We start from the raw sequence: 19,922 nt of genomic DNA on the forward strand, positions 1-19,922 counted from the left end.
ACTGCAACTGCCCCTGGCAAAACAGAGTGCTTGGCCCAGGGACTCCTCCAATCTGGGAGCTTGCTGGGCAGATCTCCGAATACAGCGCCACATCCCCAAAGCGCAGGGGACACCCCACAATGCAACACCGCACTAGGCAAGGTGGAACTTTCCCATCTCTCTCACTCAGCCCATCTCTCAGAGGGATTTAGTCCTCACTATGGACTTCAAATTCTTTTGATGAATATTATTTGAAAAAGGACAATTCTTGAAGTAACTGGCAATTTTACACTTTCACTGTCATTGCTGTGTGATGTTTTAGAAGATAGCCTGATTCAGTGATCAGAGCACAGGGAAACAACTGAAAGTTCACTTTCCTAAGGTTTAGGGTCTTGACTATACTTTTCACCTGGCCTATATCCCTCAAGATCATGAATTCCACCAGGGCATGATCACTGCAGCCCAGGCTACCTACCAATCTTGACCTCTCCAATAAGTTCCTCTGCGTTGGTGAGCAACAGGCCCAGTAATGCATCTCCTCTGGTTGGGCTTTCTATCACCTGGATTAGGAAGTTATCCTCAATGCACTCCAAGAGTCTCCTAGACTGCTTGCAGCTTGCTGTGCCACTTTTCCAGTGGATGTCAGGGTGGTTGAAGACCCCCAGCAGGATCAGAGCCTGCGAGCGTGATGCTTCCTGTAGTTGAAGCAAGAACGCTTCATCAACATCCACCCCTTGATAAGGTGGACTGTAGTAAACACCAGCCACGAGGTTTCCTTTGTTGGCTTGGTCTCTGATTTTCACCCATAAGCTCTCAACCTGTGCACTGCTGTTTTTCAAAGACAGCTTTGTGCAATCAATCCATTTTTTTTTTACATAGAGGGCAACCCCCCGCCCACCCTCCCTTCCTTGCCTGGCCCTCCTGAACAGTTTATAGCTATTGATTGCAGTGCTCCAATCATGTGATTCATCCCACCAAGTTTCAGTGATAGCGATCAGATCATAGCTTTCCAGCTGCACAGCGGCTTCCAGCTCCTCCTGTTTGTTACTCATGCTGTGTGCATTGGTATAGCGACACTTCAGTTGGACTGTCGACTGTCTCACCTTTTTGGCGGAACCTTTTTGGAGGGTTGGGGGGCATTCCTCACTACTCCGGTAGGTGCGCTCATCCACTCTGTGTTGCTTATGAGTACACAAGTGTCACGGCTTTGGACCCCACCCCCCAAGTTCCTTAGTTTAAAGTGCGATTCACTAAGTCAGCCAATCTGCCAGCAAAGATTCTCCTTCCTCTTCTAGATAGGTGGATCCCATCTCTCCCTAATAGGCTGTATTCATCAATGAACATCCCGTGATCATGGAAGCCAAAGCCGTGGCGATGACACCAGCCACAAAGCCAGGTGTTGATCTGCATGATGCGTTGACTTCTATCCCTGACTTGCAAGACAGAGGAGAAGATCACTTGGGCCCCTGTCCCCTTCACTTGTGCCCCCAGGGCTCTGAAGTCCTGCTTGATCTTGCCCAGGTTATGCTTTACCGTGTCATTGGTGCCCACATGGAAAAGAAGTAGGGGATAGTAGTCTATGCTTTTAACCAGTTGTGGCAGTCTCTCTGTGACAACCTGGATCTTGGCTCCTGGCAAGCAGCAAACTTCCCTTGACTGTATATCAGGCCAGCTGATGGGTGTGCCTCGGTGCCTCTCAGCAGAGAGTCATCTACTACTAGCACTTGCCACTTCCTTTTGCAGTTTTTAGTGTGTGCAACTGGTGCAGTTTCTCCCTGTGAGTCTTGTTCGTTGGCTTCACCCACTGCCAAGACTTCGTATATGTTGCTGGTTGGTACATACGAGGAAATGGGGGGGGGGGGGGGGGGAAGTGATATCCTGTTGCCACGAGTCACCAGAGACCATGGTGTCTCCTTCTCCAAGGTGCTGTCTGTTCGCTGTTGACACTCTTTGTCTGGTAGTCCTTGGAGGTCAGTGCCACGGGGCCTTAGTATTTCTTTTTGCAAAGTCTCAAATAATACTCTATTTCTTGTTCCCCCTCCCTAATACAGCGTAACCTGCTGACTTCCTCCTGCAGCTCCTCCACCCGCTGCCTGAGTGACTCCACCAGAGCGCACCTTGCACAGGTGGAGCTTGCACCCTCCTCCACCCAGGAGTGTGGGGTACAGACTTTACAGCCCTCCACCTGGACAGCAGATTCCCTGATAGGATGCTCTGTCTGGGTGGCTGCCTCCACTTGTCCTAGGCTAGCCTGGCTAGGTAGATGGTTCCCGGCTGCTGCAGAGTGCAGCCCTCGCCGGGTCTCTGCCACCATGCTTCCAACGATCCCAAAGCACTGTCTGACAAGCCCTTCTAATTCCCTGGAGACCTCAAGCTGTTGGGTAGGGTTGCACAGCCAACAGCTAGCTGGGGTGACCGCTGGGGCCGTAGCCAAAGCCTGCGGGTAAGCAGAGCAGGCAGCAGCCTGACAACTGGTAGAGTGTGCCGCCCTTCTCACACGCCCTTCCACGCAAACTTCCGCACTGCTCCTCTCAGATGATGGTCCCTGTTTGCACGCCCTGTTTGCAGTGCTCCTGGTCGCTGGAGCTCCCTAGGGGCTGGTTATATGCGGCTTCCCAAGGTTTGAACTGGCCACAGGGACAGCCCGCGGGGACTGGCCTCGGGGACATGTCATAGATGAGGTACAGAGTTGGGCATATATATCGTGCTGCTAGCTAGTATGCTATATAGTTGGGCATAGTATAGTGCTGCTAGGTTTGAAGTAGAAAAAGTTGCACACACATTCATCTTGAGTGGAATAGGAATGTAAAAAAAGCAGCACACAACTTAGTAGTGTTACTTTATAATGGTCCTGTTGAATACGCTGGCAACTTTCCATCAGTTGAGTGCTTACTGTGTATAATATCTCATAGTGTGGATCCTCAGACCTGTGAGGAGAAATGCGCTGTATCGGTGGACGCTTCTGTGTAAAGTGACAGAAAGACTTGATCCTCTAGTAAATGCTACCGTGGACGTGACTGTGTGCGTGAGCAAAAGTTGCAAGTCCTTGGTCTGTTCCAAGTGTATTCAGGAAAAGCTGAATCAGTATTGGCTAGTTTTACAGCAAACTTCCCATGACAGTCATGGAAGCTATGCCCTCGTGAGAGTGACAAGAATAGCCCTATAATTTTTACACCTGAAGTGCTTTTACTATAAAATGAAATCTTTGCGTGTGGAAACAAGCAAACCGAGAAAAAAATGAAAAGCCTACTGGTGCAGGCATGCATTGTTTCCAAAATTATTACTATGGCTCTGACTCTGTAATCAATGCTTACTCTGGTCATGTGACTTCAGCAGCGGCTATATGGTATGACTGCAGGATCAGACCTTGTCTTGAAGTCTAGCCAGCTATAGAGATACTTTAATGGACTGTAAATTGAAGTAATTAACTGGTGAAAAACTGCATACTAAGAGAGAAGCTGTTTGAAAGGCTGTACGTCTCTCTCTAATGAAATGGATTTCATTGTTTTACAGGCATTTTTAACTGCTGTAGGAGACAAGAACCATAGGGCTGTCCTTGCATTGGAACATATGTTTGCACCAGTGTTGGATGGAGCTGTGTCCACTCTGTTTGGAGTGTTAATGCTCGCAGGATCGGAGTTTGATTTTATTGTCAGGTAAAGCATTTGTGTGTCTTGACTTTTTTTTTTTTTTTTTTTTAATAAAAATAAGTATGCTTTTAACATTTAGACATTTCAGTGTATCTGTCATTTTATTACTACATATGGTGTGTCAAGCATGCTTACGTCATGGTCCTGTTTTCCCTATGTTTTATTAACTCCTTGTCACATGCTAGACATAGTAGTATTTTCATTGCTGGTATTAAAATCTGTTCCAGGAAAATCTGACTCCCAGCATGAAAGGAAACAAAAATGGCCCTCTTCAGCAAAGTTTGCTAATTCTGGAATTAAGTCAGTTTGAAGCAGCTAGTATTGTCCAATATTAGCTGGATTTTACCTTTAACCTTCCAGATATAGGTCTTCCAGATCTTTCATATGCACAACAATTTGCCTGGAAAGGACACATGGAGCTACAAACATGCTGCAATTACACTGCAACTGATGCTCTCTGGGCCTTCTCTTGCTATCTTTATATGAGGTTTACAGCAATTTATAAATGGGTGAGGAAAAAAAAGCCCTGTTTGGGAGCTAGGGAACCATAAGTATGAACACAGAACTTCATATTAAAATTTTATAAAGCAAAGTCCGAAGGCTCTTCTGTTTAGAACTACAGGCACATTTTGTTGTGGATTTAATTAAGAATGTGAATTTGTCAAGTATGAGAGGAGAGCAAGTTTTTCTTTTGAGGGGAATTTGAGAAGTACAATGAAACAGATCCTAATCCATTCCAAACAACCTCTGGAGCTCTGCAAAATCGCTAATCTTGGAAGTAACACAGGTCCTTTGTGGCAAACTGCAGCACGAAAAAAAAATAATAATCCTAGCCCTAAAACAGACCTGAGGTAGAACTGGGCCAAATAAAAATGCTCTGAAAGATGACTTAACTGCTTAGGCAAACATAAACTGGATAGGCAATCAGACTTAGCTGACATCCATTTGACAACAACAACAAAATGTCGGAGGCAGGAACTGAGAGAATGATTGCTAAATCTCGTCAGGATTTTTTGTTTATGTATGTATGTAAGAGATTTGCAGAAAGCAGGGAGTAGGAGGTTTACACTTAGGTCTAAATACATTACCTACATGGGGATTTTTACTATACAGATATTGCATGCCCTGAAATAGAACTTGTATTTTTTTTCAGGTCAGTATATTTTATTTTATTTTATTGGTGGTGAAGAAATAAGGTAGAATTATTCTTTTAGGACCTGATCTTGTAAGGGATGGAACACACTGACATATAGGCTGCTCATAGATTTAGCCTAAATTTACAGGGGTATATTTGCTGTGCTACTTTCCTACTTAACAGACAAAAGATTTGGCAAGCATATTTTTGTATCGTGGCAAATGGAAGACTGTAGCAGCCCTTCATTCAAAATTTGGAGCGGATAGTCTCTTAGTATATAAAATGAGCATTTCAACTTTTCAGCTTCTTTTATTTTACTTTTTTGCCCATCAGTTTCTTGTTTTCTAGCACAATCTGACATTAGTTCACCTTGTTTAAAAAATAAAATAATAAAATAAAATAAACTATCAGAGCCTGAGCATTGTTATAGTGGGTGAAGATGACCCCAAACTTCCAGAAAGGGATAGATTAGTCCAACGGTGTGGAATAATAAGTAAATTAACAGACATCATATACACCAAGTGGTCAGAGCTATAATCTTCTTGTTTATCCTAATGTTAGATGGATGAGATGCAAATGTTTTAATGCCTGTTGTCGATCTCTGTCCCAGTATAAAGTTCTGGTGGTTTATCTTAGTGGAGTAGATTGGTTCACCGATTTTTGCTAATGCAGATCAGGAATTCCAAAATGTTTACAGTAGCAGGATATTTGTAGTTTTACAGGAGCCTGATATATTTGATCAGATGTAAAAACATGGAGGCAGTAAAGTTTGTTGCCAGCTAATGTCAGCAGAGCCATTAGTGGCAAACTTGCCCTCAGTTCTTCTCCTACCCCTTCTCCTCCACGAATTTACCCAAGGCTGAGTTCTTGAAATCATTAGATATAATGCAGCCTTAAATTTAGTTTGAGCTCCAGCTGTGCTGAATACCAACTAGCAAGGCTTTCCTTTTACTGACAGGTTTACCTTGGTATTCATGAAGGATCCCAGACCTTAGCCCTCAGTGGTGGGAAAGGACAAACACTTGTGCACTTTCCTCTTCTTCCATAATATTTCAGCCTTTATGCTTGAATTGGCTGATGCAAAACAACAGTATTCAGAGGTGTTAAATTGTTCAACAAAAGATTAGCCTGCAATGCAATTCTGCTATTGTGCAGTGCTATTACTCAGTAGGATGCTGAAACTTACTATAGAATGGGCAGCATTTTCTTTGCAGAAAGATGGTTCCTGTGTTGTAAAAAGGCTGCAATTTGAGCTATTTAGTAAAACCGTAACTCACAGAATTCTAGGTGGAAAGTTGTGATTAATGAACGGCAAGGGAAAGCCTTACCTTACGCTGGAGATTCAATTAGAGATTCCACTGTAAGAAGCAGAAGTATTTCACGCTGGATTAGCTGCTGGGGGATATGGGCTGATATATTTGATCAGATATCGAAAGATGGAAGCAGTAAAGTTTGCTGCCAGCTATGTTGCTAGCTGGAAGCTATGTCAAGGCATATGGATGACAGGGAGGTAATTCGAGAAAGCCAATATGGCTTCACGAAGGGCAAATCGTGCCTGACTAATCTGGTGGCCTTCTATGATGGAGTGACTGCCTTGGTGTACAAGGGAAGAGCAACTTATGTCATCTCTCTTGACTTTTATAAGGCCTTTGACATGGTCCCCCAAAAGATCCTTGGCACTAACTTGGAGAGATATGGGTTTGATGGATGGACTGTTCGATCAGTAAGGAATTGGCTGGATGGCTGCATCGAAAGAGTTACAGTCAATGGCTCAATGTCCAAATGGAGGTTAGTAACAAGCGGTGTCCCTCAAGGGTCTGTACTGGGACCAGTACTGTTTGATATCTTTATTCATGACATAGACAGTGGGATTGAGTGCACCCTCAGCAAGTTTGCTGATGACACCAAGCTGTGTGGTGCGGTCAACACACTGTAGGGAAGGGATGCCATCCAGAGGGACCTTGACAGGCTTGAGAGGTGGGCCCATGTGAACCTCATGAAGTTCAACAAGGCCAAGTGCAAGGTCCTGCACCTGGATCAGGGCAATTCCTGGTATCAATACAGGCTGGGGGATGAAGGGATTGAGAGCAGCTCTGCTGGAGTCCCCAGCACAAGGAAGACATGGACCTGTTAGAGCGGGTCCAGAGGAGGACCATGAAAATGGTCAGAGGGCTGGAACGCCTCTCCTCTGAAGAAAGGCTGAGAGAGTTGGTGGTGTTCAGCCTGGAGAAGAGAAGGCTCCGGGAAGACCTTATTGCGGCCTTTCAATATATAAAGGGGGCTTATAATGAAGACGGAGAGAGACTTTTTATCAAGGCCTGTAGTGACAGGACAAGGGGCAACGGTTTTAAACTGAAAGAGGGTAGATTTGGATTGGACATAAGGAAGAAATGCTTTACGATGAGGGTGGTGAGACACTGGAACAGGTTGCCCAGAGAAGTTGTGGATGCCCCATCCCTGGAAGTGTTCAAGGTCAGGTTGGATGGGGCTTTGAGCAACCTGATCTAGTGAAAGATGTTCCTGCCCATGGCAGGGGGGTTGGAACTAGATGATCTTTAAAGGTCCTTTCCAATCCAAACCATTCTGTGATTCTGTGATTCTATTATCTATCAACAGGAAATGCAATCACATAGCTTTGAATGGGCTACATAACATCTCCTCTTCTGGTAAATTGGGATCATAATATGTACTCACCCACTTTGCAAGGCTCTTGGAGTAGTTTATGTTTGGATCATTGTAACTCCTTAGCATTGGAAAGCACTATCTTATCCAACCTGACTTCTAGTACAAAACGTACTATATTCATGGTCAGAAGATTCCAGATGATCAGGGACTAAGAAGTAAACCTACCTGAAGGAAAGGTACTTCAGAGAATTCTTATCTTCCAAGACAGGCAAATCTACTGGCTACAGGAGACAGATCTACCTTATTCTGAGTTGCTGCCAGGTATCCTTTCTTCACATTCAACATATTGCAGTTTTATAACTTCTACTTTAGAATTTCTTCTTTCATACCACACATCAAAAGGCATGTGGGGGTCCTCAAATGGCCCATGATCAGCTTCATAGTATCCCTTGTAGGACAGAAAGCTCCCTCCCCAAGAGTTGTGGTTGTGCACGACAGAGTGGACAGCAACAGTCACTGAAGCTGAGGCAGTCACAGTAGTGATAGGCTGGCAGTAGGCTGGTCCTGAGGCACTCATGGCACCAAACACTGGGCTTCTCATGTTATGAGAATGAGCCTTGTGGCCCAAGCAACCCCTATTGCTAGGTCCTGAATGCCATTCAGCAGAAATTTCAAAAGTGTCCCTGCAAGGACAGTAAGGACGTGGCCACAGCCCTTCTGTTGTTTCCCATTTTGGTTGTCTGCCCTGATGCCATGCCTGCTGAGTGCCAGCCTCTGGATTTGATTGCAATCTGGGATTCGACTGATACCTTGTCTCTGGCTGAACCACCTGAAAGGGAGACACATGGTTATGCCTCTGACAAAGCAAGGCAAACAAATACTACACTCTTTTATATTTTATCCCAGGAACAACATTTATAATGGTATTGTCCTGGTTCTAACTCTATAAAGGTAGTGTTCTGGAGTCTTAGAACTGTTGATTTTTTCCAGACATTTTTTGTCTGAAGTTGGTAAAACCTGGAAAGCATAACTTCAGATAAACACAGGACTACAGCTGAAAATATATGCACTTCCTACATACTGCTCCATCTTTTCAAAGGGGTGGATAGCAAGCACTTGATCTTAACTGGTTCAAAAAGCAGAATTGCAGGCATTTGGAAAAGGCTCCACCCAGGGTACATACACAGGATGTTAGTGGGGTAGTTTGTACAGACTGTAGGAATCTGTTTCTGGATTTCTTTAAAAAGTGTGAAGCACAGCAGCCACATCAGTCAATAAACCGTGACCAACTTCAAATGTGGCTGTGCTTGTACCTATTTTTAGGCCTCTGCTGAACAAAAAGAGATCCACATTGCAGCTCAGCATGCAGCATCATGGGGAGCAGGAGATGGAGCTTTTTCACTTTCCTTTGAAATCGCAGTTATGCCAACCCAGTAGCAAGATGGAACAGACCCAAGATTTGATACAACTCTGAAACTTCATTTTTTCTGGGCTCTATCAATCTTTCTCCCCAAGTGAGCTGTCCAGAGAAGAGGTATATGAGATGGTGGCCCACAGGGAGCTGTGTGGAAGAGGTTTGGATCTTTTAAACCTCTCCCCACTTTCTTTCCTGGAGGTCACCCAGAACAGTCATTGACTAGACTGAGAGCTCTCTCTTGTGGCTGGTGCTAATATGATATAACAGCAATTACACATGCTGAAGACCTCAGCTTTGGTACCATAATTTTACCCCCAACTTGATTCTAAAGGAAAGCCTTCACGTCCTGTCTACAAGTGCTCCAAATTTTGGCAGTCACAAAGCATAATCAGCCAGAAACATGAAAGAAATATTACAGCCTTCCCACAGAAATAGATTTAAATTTAAAAAAACCCAACCAAACAAAAAAATATTCTTGCCCTCCCTCCAGTCAATATGTGAGCTACTTACAGTGGATCTTGCAAAGACAGGATTTTCAGTGGCTTCCACTATTACTTGATGGACTGGTGCCCCAGAGCCTTGAGTAGCCTCATACTGATGGAGCTCTTCACTGATGCCTGACACTGAAGTTTGAGAGCTGTACTTAGAATCAGAGGAATCTGACCCATTATTTGTGTGCCCGGGTGGCAGTGCAAACCTCACGATGCTAAGGGGTGGCTCAGAAGATGGAGTAGGTAATCTGTTTCGTCCACTGGCTGGAGAAACCTGATAATGACAATGATAATTATAATTACAAGCATTCAGTATCATTCAATTAGCATTACCCTTATTATTATTAGCACTTGGTAGAAATATTCTTTAGCCAAATACACCTTTCCATGCCATGAGAACCTTAACACTAGTTTTCTGATCAACACTGTATTACACTGAAAAAATGCATGAAAGAAAAAGCGACATGATCTCCATTTCTGGAGATGTATGCAAATAGGATTATACATATCCCTCTATGTATCATTGTCTCAGCAAGTGCATATATGTACATGAACATGCTTACACTTATAAATATACAAATAATTCCTGGACTTGCCTCCCCCCTCAGCGTGATTTCATAAATCATCTCAAATGTGTATGTATAGTATGGTTCAGTGGCTGGTTGCAAAGAGAGATGGACACACATAATTGCAATATACGCACATACATACATATATATTTGAATAAGGGACAGGCCATGTATACTGCTAGGTATATAAGAGATTATGTACTTTTGTCAAAACTGTTTTATTAACACTGTATTGGATGTATGTGGCAAGGCTTTGGTAGCAGGAGGGGGGGGTCTTCAGGGGTGGCCTCTGTGGGAAGAGGTGAGGGGCTGCCCTGTGCTGGACAGAGCCAATTCCAGCCAGCTCCACAACAGCCCCACTGCAGGCCACAGCCAAGCCAATCAGTGAAGCTGGTGGCGCCTCTGTGAAAAAATATTTAAGAAAGGGCAGAAATCGCCAGACAGAGAGGAAAACAGCAGAGGGAACACCAAGGTCAGAGAAGGAAGAGGAGGTGCTCCATGGCACCAGAGCAGATATTCATTGCAGCCTATGGAAGACCTATGCTGGAGCAGTTATTTTTTTCCTGAAGTACTGCAGCCTGTGGGAGAGCCCACACCAGAGCAGGGGAAAAGTGTGAGAGGGGAGAAGCAGCAGAGAGAAACCACTATGTACTGATGGTAATCCCCATCTCCCATCTTCCCCTGTGCTGCTTGGGTGGGGATAGAGGAGTCTGGAGTGAATGAGTGAAGTTGGGCATGGGAAAGGGGGGAGGAAAGGTGTAGTTTTAATGTTTGGTTTTGTTTCTCACTACCTAAATCTATTGTAATTGGCAATAAATTAAATTAATTTTTCCCAAGTTGAGTCTGTTTTGCCCAAAACAGTAATCGGTAAGCAATCTCCCTGTCTTTATCTCGACCCATGAGCTTTTTTATCCCTTGTCCCACTGAGGAGGGGGAGTGAGTGAGCAGGTGAGTGGGCATTTGGCTGTTAGCCAAAGTTAACCCACCACAAATACTAAGACCCAAAATAAATACATCTCAAATATTACTAGCACTGTATACATACCTTGTGTTTTATTTCTATGCACACACATGCACACATACATATATATAAACATGCAGCATAGCATTACTGATTCTAATAATGCATGATAAAGATATCCATACATAACACAATAATTGTGTTAATTGAAGTGTAGGTAATAAATAAACAAATACAAATTTGATAGCTATGAATCCTTTTTTGCTGGACTTGGGTTTTATACTGTAAAGTCCTCAACATCCAGGTGGAGCCTTCCACCCACCAAGATTTTTGCTTGAACCAAGAGGGTACCACAGGGAGGGATGACTGGACTGGGGGGTGGGAGGCACCTTTTGGCAAACTTCTGGCCATGGTTATCAGGGTGTGGTCTGTGGACCACCACTGGTATAATGTTAGTCCACACAGGCCTCCTTGGTGGTCTGAGTTAAATATTTTGAGGAAAGCAACAGAGGCAGTGCGGTAGGAAAGGAGAAGGTGTGTGTACAAAAGGAACTGTCTTTTGCAAAGTCTTAGGGAAAAGCCTGGTTTTATATTTGCATATGACATTCTGCTTTTAAAAGATTACCTAATACCTACACTTGTATCTAGCTTGTTGATTCCAGCCTCTAAAACAATACTTATTAAAAAACATACTTTAAAACTATAAGAAAGTAGAAGAATATCAAATAAATAAACAAACATAACATTTAATAAAGATTTAAATTAAAACTAGGGCAAGAAACTTAAAGTAAAAATTTAAAAAATCCAAGAGAATTTAAAAAATAAAGAGCTTCTAGAGAAGGGGGTTGGTTGCAGGGGGAGAAATAATATTATCATTTCTTCTGTTCACCATTAGTTTTACTGACCTCAGGGTATGGTCCAAAGAGTGAAAGAAGAACAGGAAGCAGCACCAATCCATTGAGAACTCCCAAAATGGTTAAGATTGCCAAAACAGCAAAAAAATACCTGAAGTAGGGTTTAAGGGGGTGGGAGGGGGAAGAGAAGAGGCACAAATATTGTTAGAAATAAAGGATTACATACTACTGCTAAAAATATTAAAAAATACATATACTAAATTACATCTCAAATATTACTAATATTATACTAAATAATTATATCACTTTATGTATAGGGTTCTTTGGGTTTGTTTTTTTACCCTTTGGATTAGAGAATGTACATCACACAACCCAGAGTATTAGTTGATAAAAGAAAGGAAGGAAATTAAATTTGTTAATTTTCCAGACTCTGGCAGCTCATAATGTTATTTATGAATGTGTTACACACATAGAAAAATATGGAATGTGCAGTGAATGGCTGAATGAATTCAAAGCACATATACAATGAAAAGGGGCCTCCATTAGCAAAAAACCCAGCAGAAGCAAACAAATGAAGTAAAGGATGTAGAAGTTAAATAATTTAGCCGAGAAGGGAAAGAATTCCACATCCCCCAGCAGCTAATCCAGCGTGAAATACTTCTGCTTCTTACAGTGGAATCTCTAATTGAATCTCCAGCGTAAGGTAAGGCTTTCCCTTGCCGTTCATTAATCACAACTTTCCACCTAGAATTCTGTGAGTTACGGTTTTACTAAATAGCTCAAATTGCAGCCTTTTTACAACACAGGAACCATCTTTCTGCAAAGAAAATGCTGCCCATTCTATAGTAAGTTTCAGCATCCTACTGAGTAATAGCACTGCACAATAGCAGAATTGCATTGCAGGCTAATCTTTTGTTGAACAATTTAACACCTCTGAATACTGTTGTTTTGCATCAGCCAATTCAAGCATAAAGGCTGAAATATTATGGAAGAAGAGGAAAGTGCACAAGTGTTTGTCCTTTCCCACCACTGAGGGCTAAGGTCTGGGATCCTTCATGAATACCAAGGTAAACCTGTCAGTAAAAGGAAAGCCTTGCTAGTTGGTATTCAGCACAGCTGGAGCTCAAACTAAATTTAAGGCTGCATTATATCTAATGATTTCAAGAACTCAGCCTTGGGTAAATTCGTGGAGGAGAAGGGGTAGGAGAAGAACTGAGGGCAAGTTTGCCACTAATGGCTCTGCTGACATTAGCTGGCAACAAACTTTACTGCCTCCATGTTTTTACATCTGATCAAATATATCAGGCTCCTGTAAAACTACAAATATCCTGCTACTGTAAACATTTTGGAATTCCTGATCTGCATTAGCAAAAATCGGTGAACCAATCTACTCCACTAAGATAAACCACCAGAACTTTATACTGGGACAGAGATCGACAACAGGCATTAAAACATTTGCATCTCATCCATCTAACATTAGGATAAACAAGAAGATTATAGCTCTGACCACTTGGTGTATATGATGTCTGTTAATTTACTTATTATTCCACACCGTTGGACTAATCTATCCCTTTCTGGAAGTTTGGGGTCATCTTCACCCACTATAACAATGCTCAGGCTCTGATAGTTTATTTTATTTTATTATTTTATTTTTTAAACAAGGTGAACTAATGTCAGATTGTGCTAGAAAACAAGAAACTGATGGGCAAAAAAGTAAAATAAAAGAAGCTGAAAAGTTGAAATGCTCATTTTATATACTAAGAGACTATCCGCTCCAAATTTTGAATGAAGGGCTGCTACAGTCTTCCATTTGCCACGATACAAAAATATGCTTGCCAAATCTTTTGTCTGTTAAGTAGGAAAGTAGCACAGCAAATATACCCCTGTAAATTTAGGCTAAATCTATGAGCAGCCTATATGTCAGTGTGTTCCATCCCTTACAAGATCAGGTCCTAAAAGAATAATTCTACCTTATTTCTTCACCACCAATAAAATAAAATAAAATATACTGACCTGAAAAAAAATACAAGTTCTATTTCAGGGCATGCAATATCTGTATAGTAAAAATCCCCATGTAGGTAATGTATTTAGACCTAAGTGTAAACCTCCTACTCCCTGCTTTCTGCAAATCTCTTACATACATACATAAACAAAAAATCCTGACGAGATTTAGCAATCATTCTCTCAGTTCCTGCCTCCGACATTTTGTTGTTGTTGTCAAATGGATGTCAGCTAAGTCTGATTGCCTATCCAGTTTATGTTTGCCTAAGCAGTTAAGTCATCTTTCAGAGCATTTTTATTTGGCCCAGTTCTACCTCAGGTCTGTTTTAGGGCTAGGATTATTATTTTTTTTTCGTGCTGCAGTTTGCCACAAAGGACCTGTGTTACTTCCAAGATTAGCGATTTTGCAGAGCTCCAGAGGTTGTTTGGAATGGATTAGGATCTGTTTCATTGTACTTCTCAAATTCCCCTCAAAAGAAAAACTTGCTCTCCTCTCATACTTGACAAATTCACATTCTTAATTAAATCCACAACAAAATGTGCCTGTAGTTCTAAACAGAAGAGCCTTCGGACTTTGCTTTATAAAATTTTAATATGAAGTTCTGTGTTCATACTTATGGTTCCCTAGCTCCCAAACAGGGCTTTTTTTTTCCTCACCCATTTATAAATTGCTGTAAACCTCATATAAAGATAGCAAGAGAAGGCCCAGAGAGCATCAGTTGCAGTGTAATTGCAGCATGTTTGTAGCTCCATGTGTCCTTTCCAGGCAAATTGTTGTGCATATGAAAGATCTGGAAGACCTATATCTGGAAGGTTAAAGGTAAAATCCAGCTAATATTGGACAATACTAGCTGCTTCAAACTGACTTAATTCCAGAATTAGCAAACTTTGCTGAAGAGGGCCATTTTTGTTTCCTTTCATGCTGGGAGTCAGATTTTCCTGGAACAGATTTTAATACCAGCAATGAAAATACTACTATGTCTAGCATGTGACAAGGAGTTAATAAAACATAGGGAAAACAGGACCATGACGTAAGCATGCTTGACACACCATATGTAGTAATAAAATGACAGATACACTGAAATGTCTAAATGTTAAAAGCATACTTATTTTTATTAAAAAAAAAAAAAAAAAAAAGTCAAGACACACAAATGCTTTACCTGACAATAAAATCAAACTCCGATCCTGCGAGCATTAACACTCCAAACAGAGTGGACACAGCTCCATCCAACACTGGTGCAAACATATGTTCCAATGCAAGGACAGCCCTATGGTTCTTGTCTCCTACAGCAGTTAAAAATGCCTGTAAAACAATGAAATCCATTTCATTAGAGAGAGACGTACAGCCTTTCAAACAGCTTCTCTCTTAGTATGCAGTTTTTCACCAGTTAATTACTTCAATTTACAGTCCATTAAAGTATCTCTATAGCTGGCTAGACTTCAAGACAAGGTCTGATCCTGCAGTCATACCATATAGCCGCTGCTGAAGTCACATGACCAGAGTAAGCATTGATTACAGAGTCAGAGCCATAGTAATAATTTTGGAAACAATGCATGCCTGCACCAGTAGGCTTTTCATTTTTTTCTCGGTTTGCTTGTTTCCACACGCAAAGATTTCATTTTATAGTAAAAGCACTTCAGGTGTAAAAATTATAGGGCTATTCTTGTCACTCTCACGAGGGCATAGCTTCCATGACTGTCATGGGAAGTTTGCTGTAAAACTAGCCAATACTGATTCAGCTTTTCCTGAATACACTTGGAACAGACCAAGGACTTGCAACTTTTGCTCACGCACACAGTCACGTCCACGGTAGCATTTACTAGAGGATCAAGTCTTTCTGTCACTTTACACAGAAGCGTCCACCGATACAGCGCATTTCTCCTCACAGGTCTGAGGATCCACACTATGAGATATTATACACAGTAAGCACTCAACTGATGGAAAGTTGCCAGCGTATTCAACAGGACCATTATAAAGTAACACTACTAAGTTGTGTGCTGCTTTTTTTACATTCCTATTCCACTCAAGATGAATGTGTGTGCAACTTTTTCTACTTCAAACCTAGCAGCACTATACTATGCCCAACTATATAGCATACTAGCTAGCAGCACGATATATATGCCCAACTCTGTACCTCATCTATGACATGTCCCCGAGGCCAGTCCCCGCGGGCTGTCCCTGTGGCCAGTTCAAACCTTGGGAAGCCGCATATAACCAGCCCCTAGGGAGCTCCAGCGACCAGGAGCACTGCAAACAGGGCGTGCAAACAGGGACCATCATCTGAGAGGAGCAGTGCGGAAGTTTGCGTGGAAGGGCGTGTGAGAAGGGCGGCACACTCTACCAGTTGTCAGGCTGCTGCCTGCTCTGCTTACCCGCAGGCTTTGGCTACGGCCCCAGCGGTCACCCCAGCTAGCTGTTGGCTGTGCAACCCTACCCAACAGCTTGAGGTCTCCAGGGAATTAGAAGGGCTTGTCAGACAGTGCTTTGGGATCGTTGGAAGCATGGTGGCAGAGACCCGGCGAGGGCTGCACTCTGCAGCAGCCGGGAACCATCTACCTAGCCAGGCTAGCCTAGGACAAGTGGAGGCAGCCACCCAGACAGAGCATCCTATCAGGGAATCTGCTGTCCAGGTGGAGGGCTGTAAAGTCTGTACCCCACACTCCTGGGTGGAGGAGGGTGCAAGCTCCACCTGTGCAAGGTGCGCTCTGGTGGAGTCACTCAGGCAGCGGGTGGAGGAGCTGCAGGAGGAAGTCAGCAGGTTACGCTGTATTAGGGAGGGGGAACAAGAAATAGAGTATTATTTGAGACTTTGCAAAAAGAAATACTAAGGCCCCGTGGCACTGACCTCCAAGGACTACCAGACAAAGAGTGTCAACAGCGAACAGACAGCACCTTGGAGAAGGAGACACCATGGTCTCTGGTGACTCGTGGCAACAGGATATCACTTCCCCCCCCCCCCCCCCCCATTTCCTCGTATGTACCAACCAGCAACATATACGAAGTCTTGGCAGTGGGTGAAGCCAACGAACAAGACTCACAGGGAGAAACTGCACCAGTTGCACACACTAAAAACTGCAAAAGGAAGTGGCAAGTGCTAGTAGTAGATGACTCTCTGCTGAGAGGCACCGAGGCACACCCATCAGCTGGCCTGATATACAGTCAAGGGAAGTTTGCTGCTTGCCAGGAGCCAAGATCCAGGTTGTCACAGAGAGACTGCCACAACTGGTTAAAAGCATAGACTACTATCCCCTACTTCTTTTCCATGTGGGCACCAATGACACGGTAAAGCATAACCTGGGCAAGATCAAGCAGGACTTCAGAGCCCTGGGGGCACAAGTGAAGGGGACAGGGGCCCAAGTGATCTTCTCCTCTGTCTTGCAAGTCAGGGATAGAAGTCAACGCATCATGCAGATCAACACCTGGCTTTGTGGCTGGTGTCATCGCCACGGCTTTGGCTTCCATGATCACGGGATGTTTATTGATGAATACAGCCTATTAGGGAGAGATGGGATCCACCTATCTAGAAGAGGAAGGAGAATCTTTGCTGGCAGATTGGCTGACTTAGTGAATCGCACTTTAAACTAAGGAACTTGGGGGGGTGGGGTCCAAAGCCGTGACACTTGTGTACTCATAAGCAACACAGAGTGGATGAGCGCACCTACCGGAGTAGTGAGGAATGCCCCCCAACCCTCCAAAAAGGTTCCGCCAAAAAGGTGAGACAGTCGACAGTCCAACTGAAGTGTCGCTATACCAATGCACACAGCATGAGTAACAAACAGGAGGAGCTGGAAGCCGCTGTGCAGCTGGAAAGCTATGATCTGATCGCTATCACTGAAACTTGGTGGGATGAATCACATGATTGGAGCACTGCAATCAATAGCTATAAACTGTTCAGGAGGGCCAGGCAAGGAAGGGAGGGTGGGCGGGGGGTTGCCCTCTATGTAAAAAAAAAATGGATTGATTGCACAAAGCTGTCTTTGAAAAACAGCAGTGCACAGGTTGAGAGCTTATGGGTGAAAATCAGAGACCAAGCCAACAAAGGAAACCTCGTGGCTGGTGTTTACTACAGTCCACCTTATCAAGGGGTGGATGTTGATGAAGCGTTCTTGCTTCAACTACAGGAAGCATCACGCTCGCAGGCTCTGATCCTGCTGGGGGTCTTCAACCACCCTGACATCCACTGGAAAAGTGGCACAGCAAGCTGCAAGCAGTCTAGGAGACTCTTGGAGTGCATTGAGGATAACTTCCTAATCCAGGTGATAGAAAGCCCAACCAGAGGAGATGCATTACTGGGCCTGTTGCTCACCAACGCAGAGGAACTTATTGGAGAGGTCAAGATTGGTAGGTAGCCTGGGCTGCAGTGATCATGCCCTGGTGGAATTCATGATCTTGAGGGATATAGGCCAGGTGAAAAGTATAGTCAAGACCCTAAACCTTAGGAAAGTGAACTTTCAGTTGTTTCCCTGTGCTCTGATCACTGAATCAGGCTATCTTCTAAAACATCACACAGCAATGACAGTGAAAGTGTAAAATTGCCAGTTACTTCAAGAATTGTCCTTTTTCAAATAATATTCATCAAAAGAATTTGAAGTCCATAGTGAGGACTAAATCCCTCTGAGAGATGGGCTGAGTGAGAGAGATGGGAAAGTTCCACCTTGCCTAGTGCGGTGTTGCATTGTGGGGTGTCCCCTGCGCTTTGGGGATGTGGCGCTGTATTCGGAGATCTGCCCAGCAAGCTCCCAGATTGGAGGAGTCCCTGGGCCAAGCACTCTGTTTTGCCAGGGGCAGTTGCAGTGGCTATCAGATTCATATAGGTCAAAGATGACTTAACAGGGCATTTAATATGTTCCTGTGAAATAATATTCTGCTGGTTCATCCAAGAATTTGTACGTTTTGAAACTTAAATCGTTATCTCTCCTTAGGCTAGCAATAGAAAGTTACAGGATGTAGTGCTGTTCAGAACAGATGGGATATTTTAGATGTTTGGGGAAGACTAAAGCTGTTTATTTTCTTGAAAAAAAATCCATTAATTTTATGGGGAATGCTTTGAAGGGGAGGAATAAATTGAGTTTTTTACCCCTAAAGCTTTTTGGGGCTTGTGGTTGAAAACCAATTTAATTATTTTAACTCCTTTTTTTCCCCTCATTTTGGGGAAAAAACCCAGAAGTGTTAAATCCTTACTTAGCTCTTGGTCCCTATTTTATTGCTCTGCTTTTCACAGCTTTTCAGTGGCAGACACTAGTTTGACCAAAGCAAGCCATTTTATTTTGGTTGCGGAAATATTTTACACACACACATGCACATACACACACATATATGTGCAGGATTTTGATGGAAATTTTTTGATGATTCCTGATAAAAATCACCTTCTGATTTATAAAACTTCTCTCCAAACATCTCAAAGTGCAAATAAACCTGAATGCATTTACACTCAAAGTCTAGGAATATAGTAAGTAATAGTATCCTCAGAATAAGGAAATGTTTGGGCTCAGATTTTCCAAGCTGAACAGCAGGCTAATATGAGAATCTTAACTGTGTCCAGTATCAGATACAGCTTTTTTCTCTTTGAAGTGTCCATTGGTTTTGACTGAATTTGTAGCATTCAGGAATCCAGGCATCCCCATTTTTTTAATTGGCATCAGGATTTCTTTACCAAGAAGTCCATGACTGATGGAAAAAGAGTCTGACATTGCCTGACTGCTAACTGTAACCACAAGAATCATGAAATGAGTGTTGGATTAGCTTGATTTGTTTCTTTCTCTTGAACTTTAATTAATGTTTGTATTTTTTTCCTCTGTATTTATAAAGGGTAATAACTGAAGCAACGAAGAGGCCAAAGATGGAAAACTCTATTTCCAGAACTGCTTGAAGAGCTGCTCAAAGTTGTGGAAAAGGACATGCTGCATCAGGACAACAATTCACTGTTACTGTAACTTATTGTATTATTTTGTTAAATATTTCTATAAATATTTAAAGATGTACACATATGTAATATACAAAAGAACATTGTAAAGTAGTATAATCTGGAGTCATTTGCCTCTAGTTAGTAGAGTGGGGACAATTTTGGTTTTGCTCTGTACTTATTGTATATTCATCTCTTTGCCACAAGTAAACTTAATCTAGTTCTAAATTTCAGCATAAATTGCTGCTGCTTAAATATTGTATGATTTACTTGTATAATTCTATGCAAATATTGCTTATGTAATAGGATTTTTTCTGTAAAGGTACATGCTTGTTTA

At 42.8% G+C, this 19,922-nt stretch overlaps 1 protein-coding gene across 8 annotated transcripts in view; it reads right to left on the reverse strand.

The window, feature by feature from the left end:
* The window catches only part of LOC121232936 (protein patched homolog 1-like), a 112,316-nt gene that overhangs the window by 4,274 nt on the left and 88,120 nt on the right, over nucleotides 1–19,922 (reverse strand). For 5 of the 8 annotated variants that reach the window (XM_041121434.1, XM_041121433.1, XM_041121439.1 and 2 more), the window contains 5 exons: nucleotides 14,843–14,985; nucleotides 11,733–11,832; nucleotides 9,317–9,571; nucleotides 7,615–8,218; nucleotides 455–674 (listed from right to left, as the gene is read on the reverse strand). In XM_041121434.1, coding sequence (XP_040977368.1) covers nucleotides 7,691–8,218; nucleotides 9,317–9,571; nucleotides 11,733–11,832; nucleotides 14,843–14,985 — 1,026 coding nt within the window. In that variant the 3' untranslated portion in view covers nucleotides 455–674; nucleotides 7,615–7,690. Of the gene's footprint in view, nucleotides 1–454; nucleotides 675–7,335; nucleotides 8,219–9,316; nucleotides 9,572–11,732; nucleotides 11,833–14,842; nucleotides 14,986–19,922 lie in introns of those variants that run through there. The other 3 variants (XM_041121438.1, XM_041121435.1, XM_041121436.1) reach the window with 3 other exon arrangements.

This window comes from Aquila chrysaetos (assembly GCF_900496995.4).
Source record: "Aquila chrysaetos chrysaetos chromosome W unlocalized genomic scaffold, bAquChr1.4 W_unloc_2, whole genome shotgun sequence".
In the NCBI taxonomy this organism is placed as follows: domain Eukaryota; kingdom Metazoa; phylum Chordata; class Aves; order Accipitriformes; family Accipitridae; genus Aquila; species Aquila chrysaetos.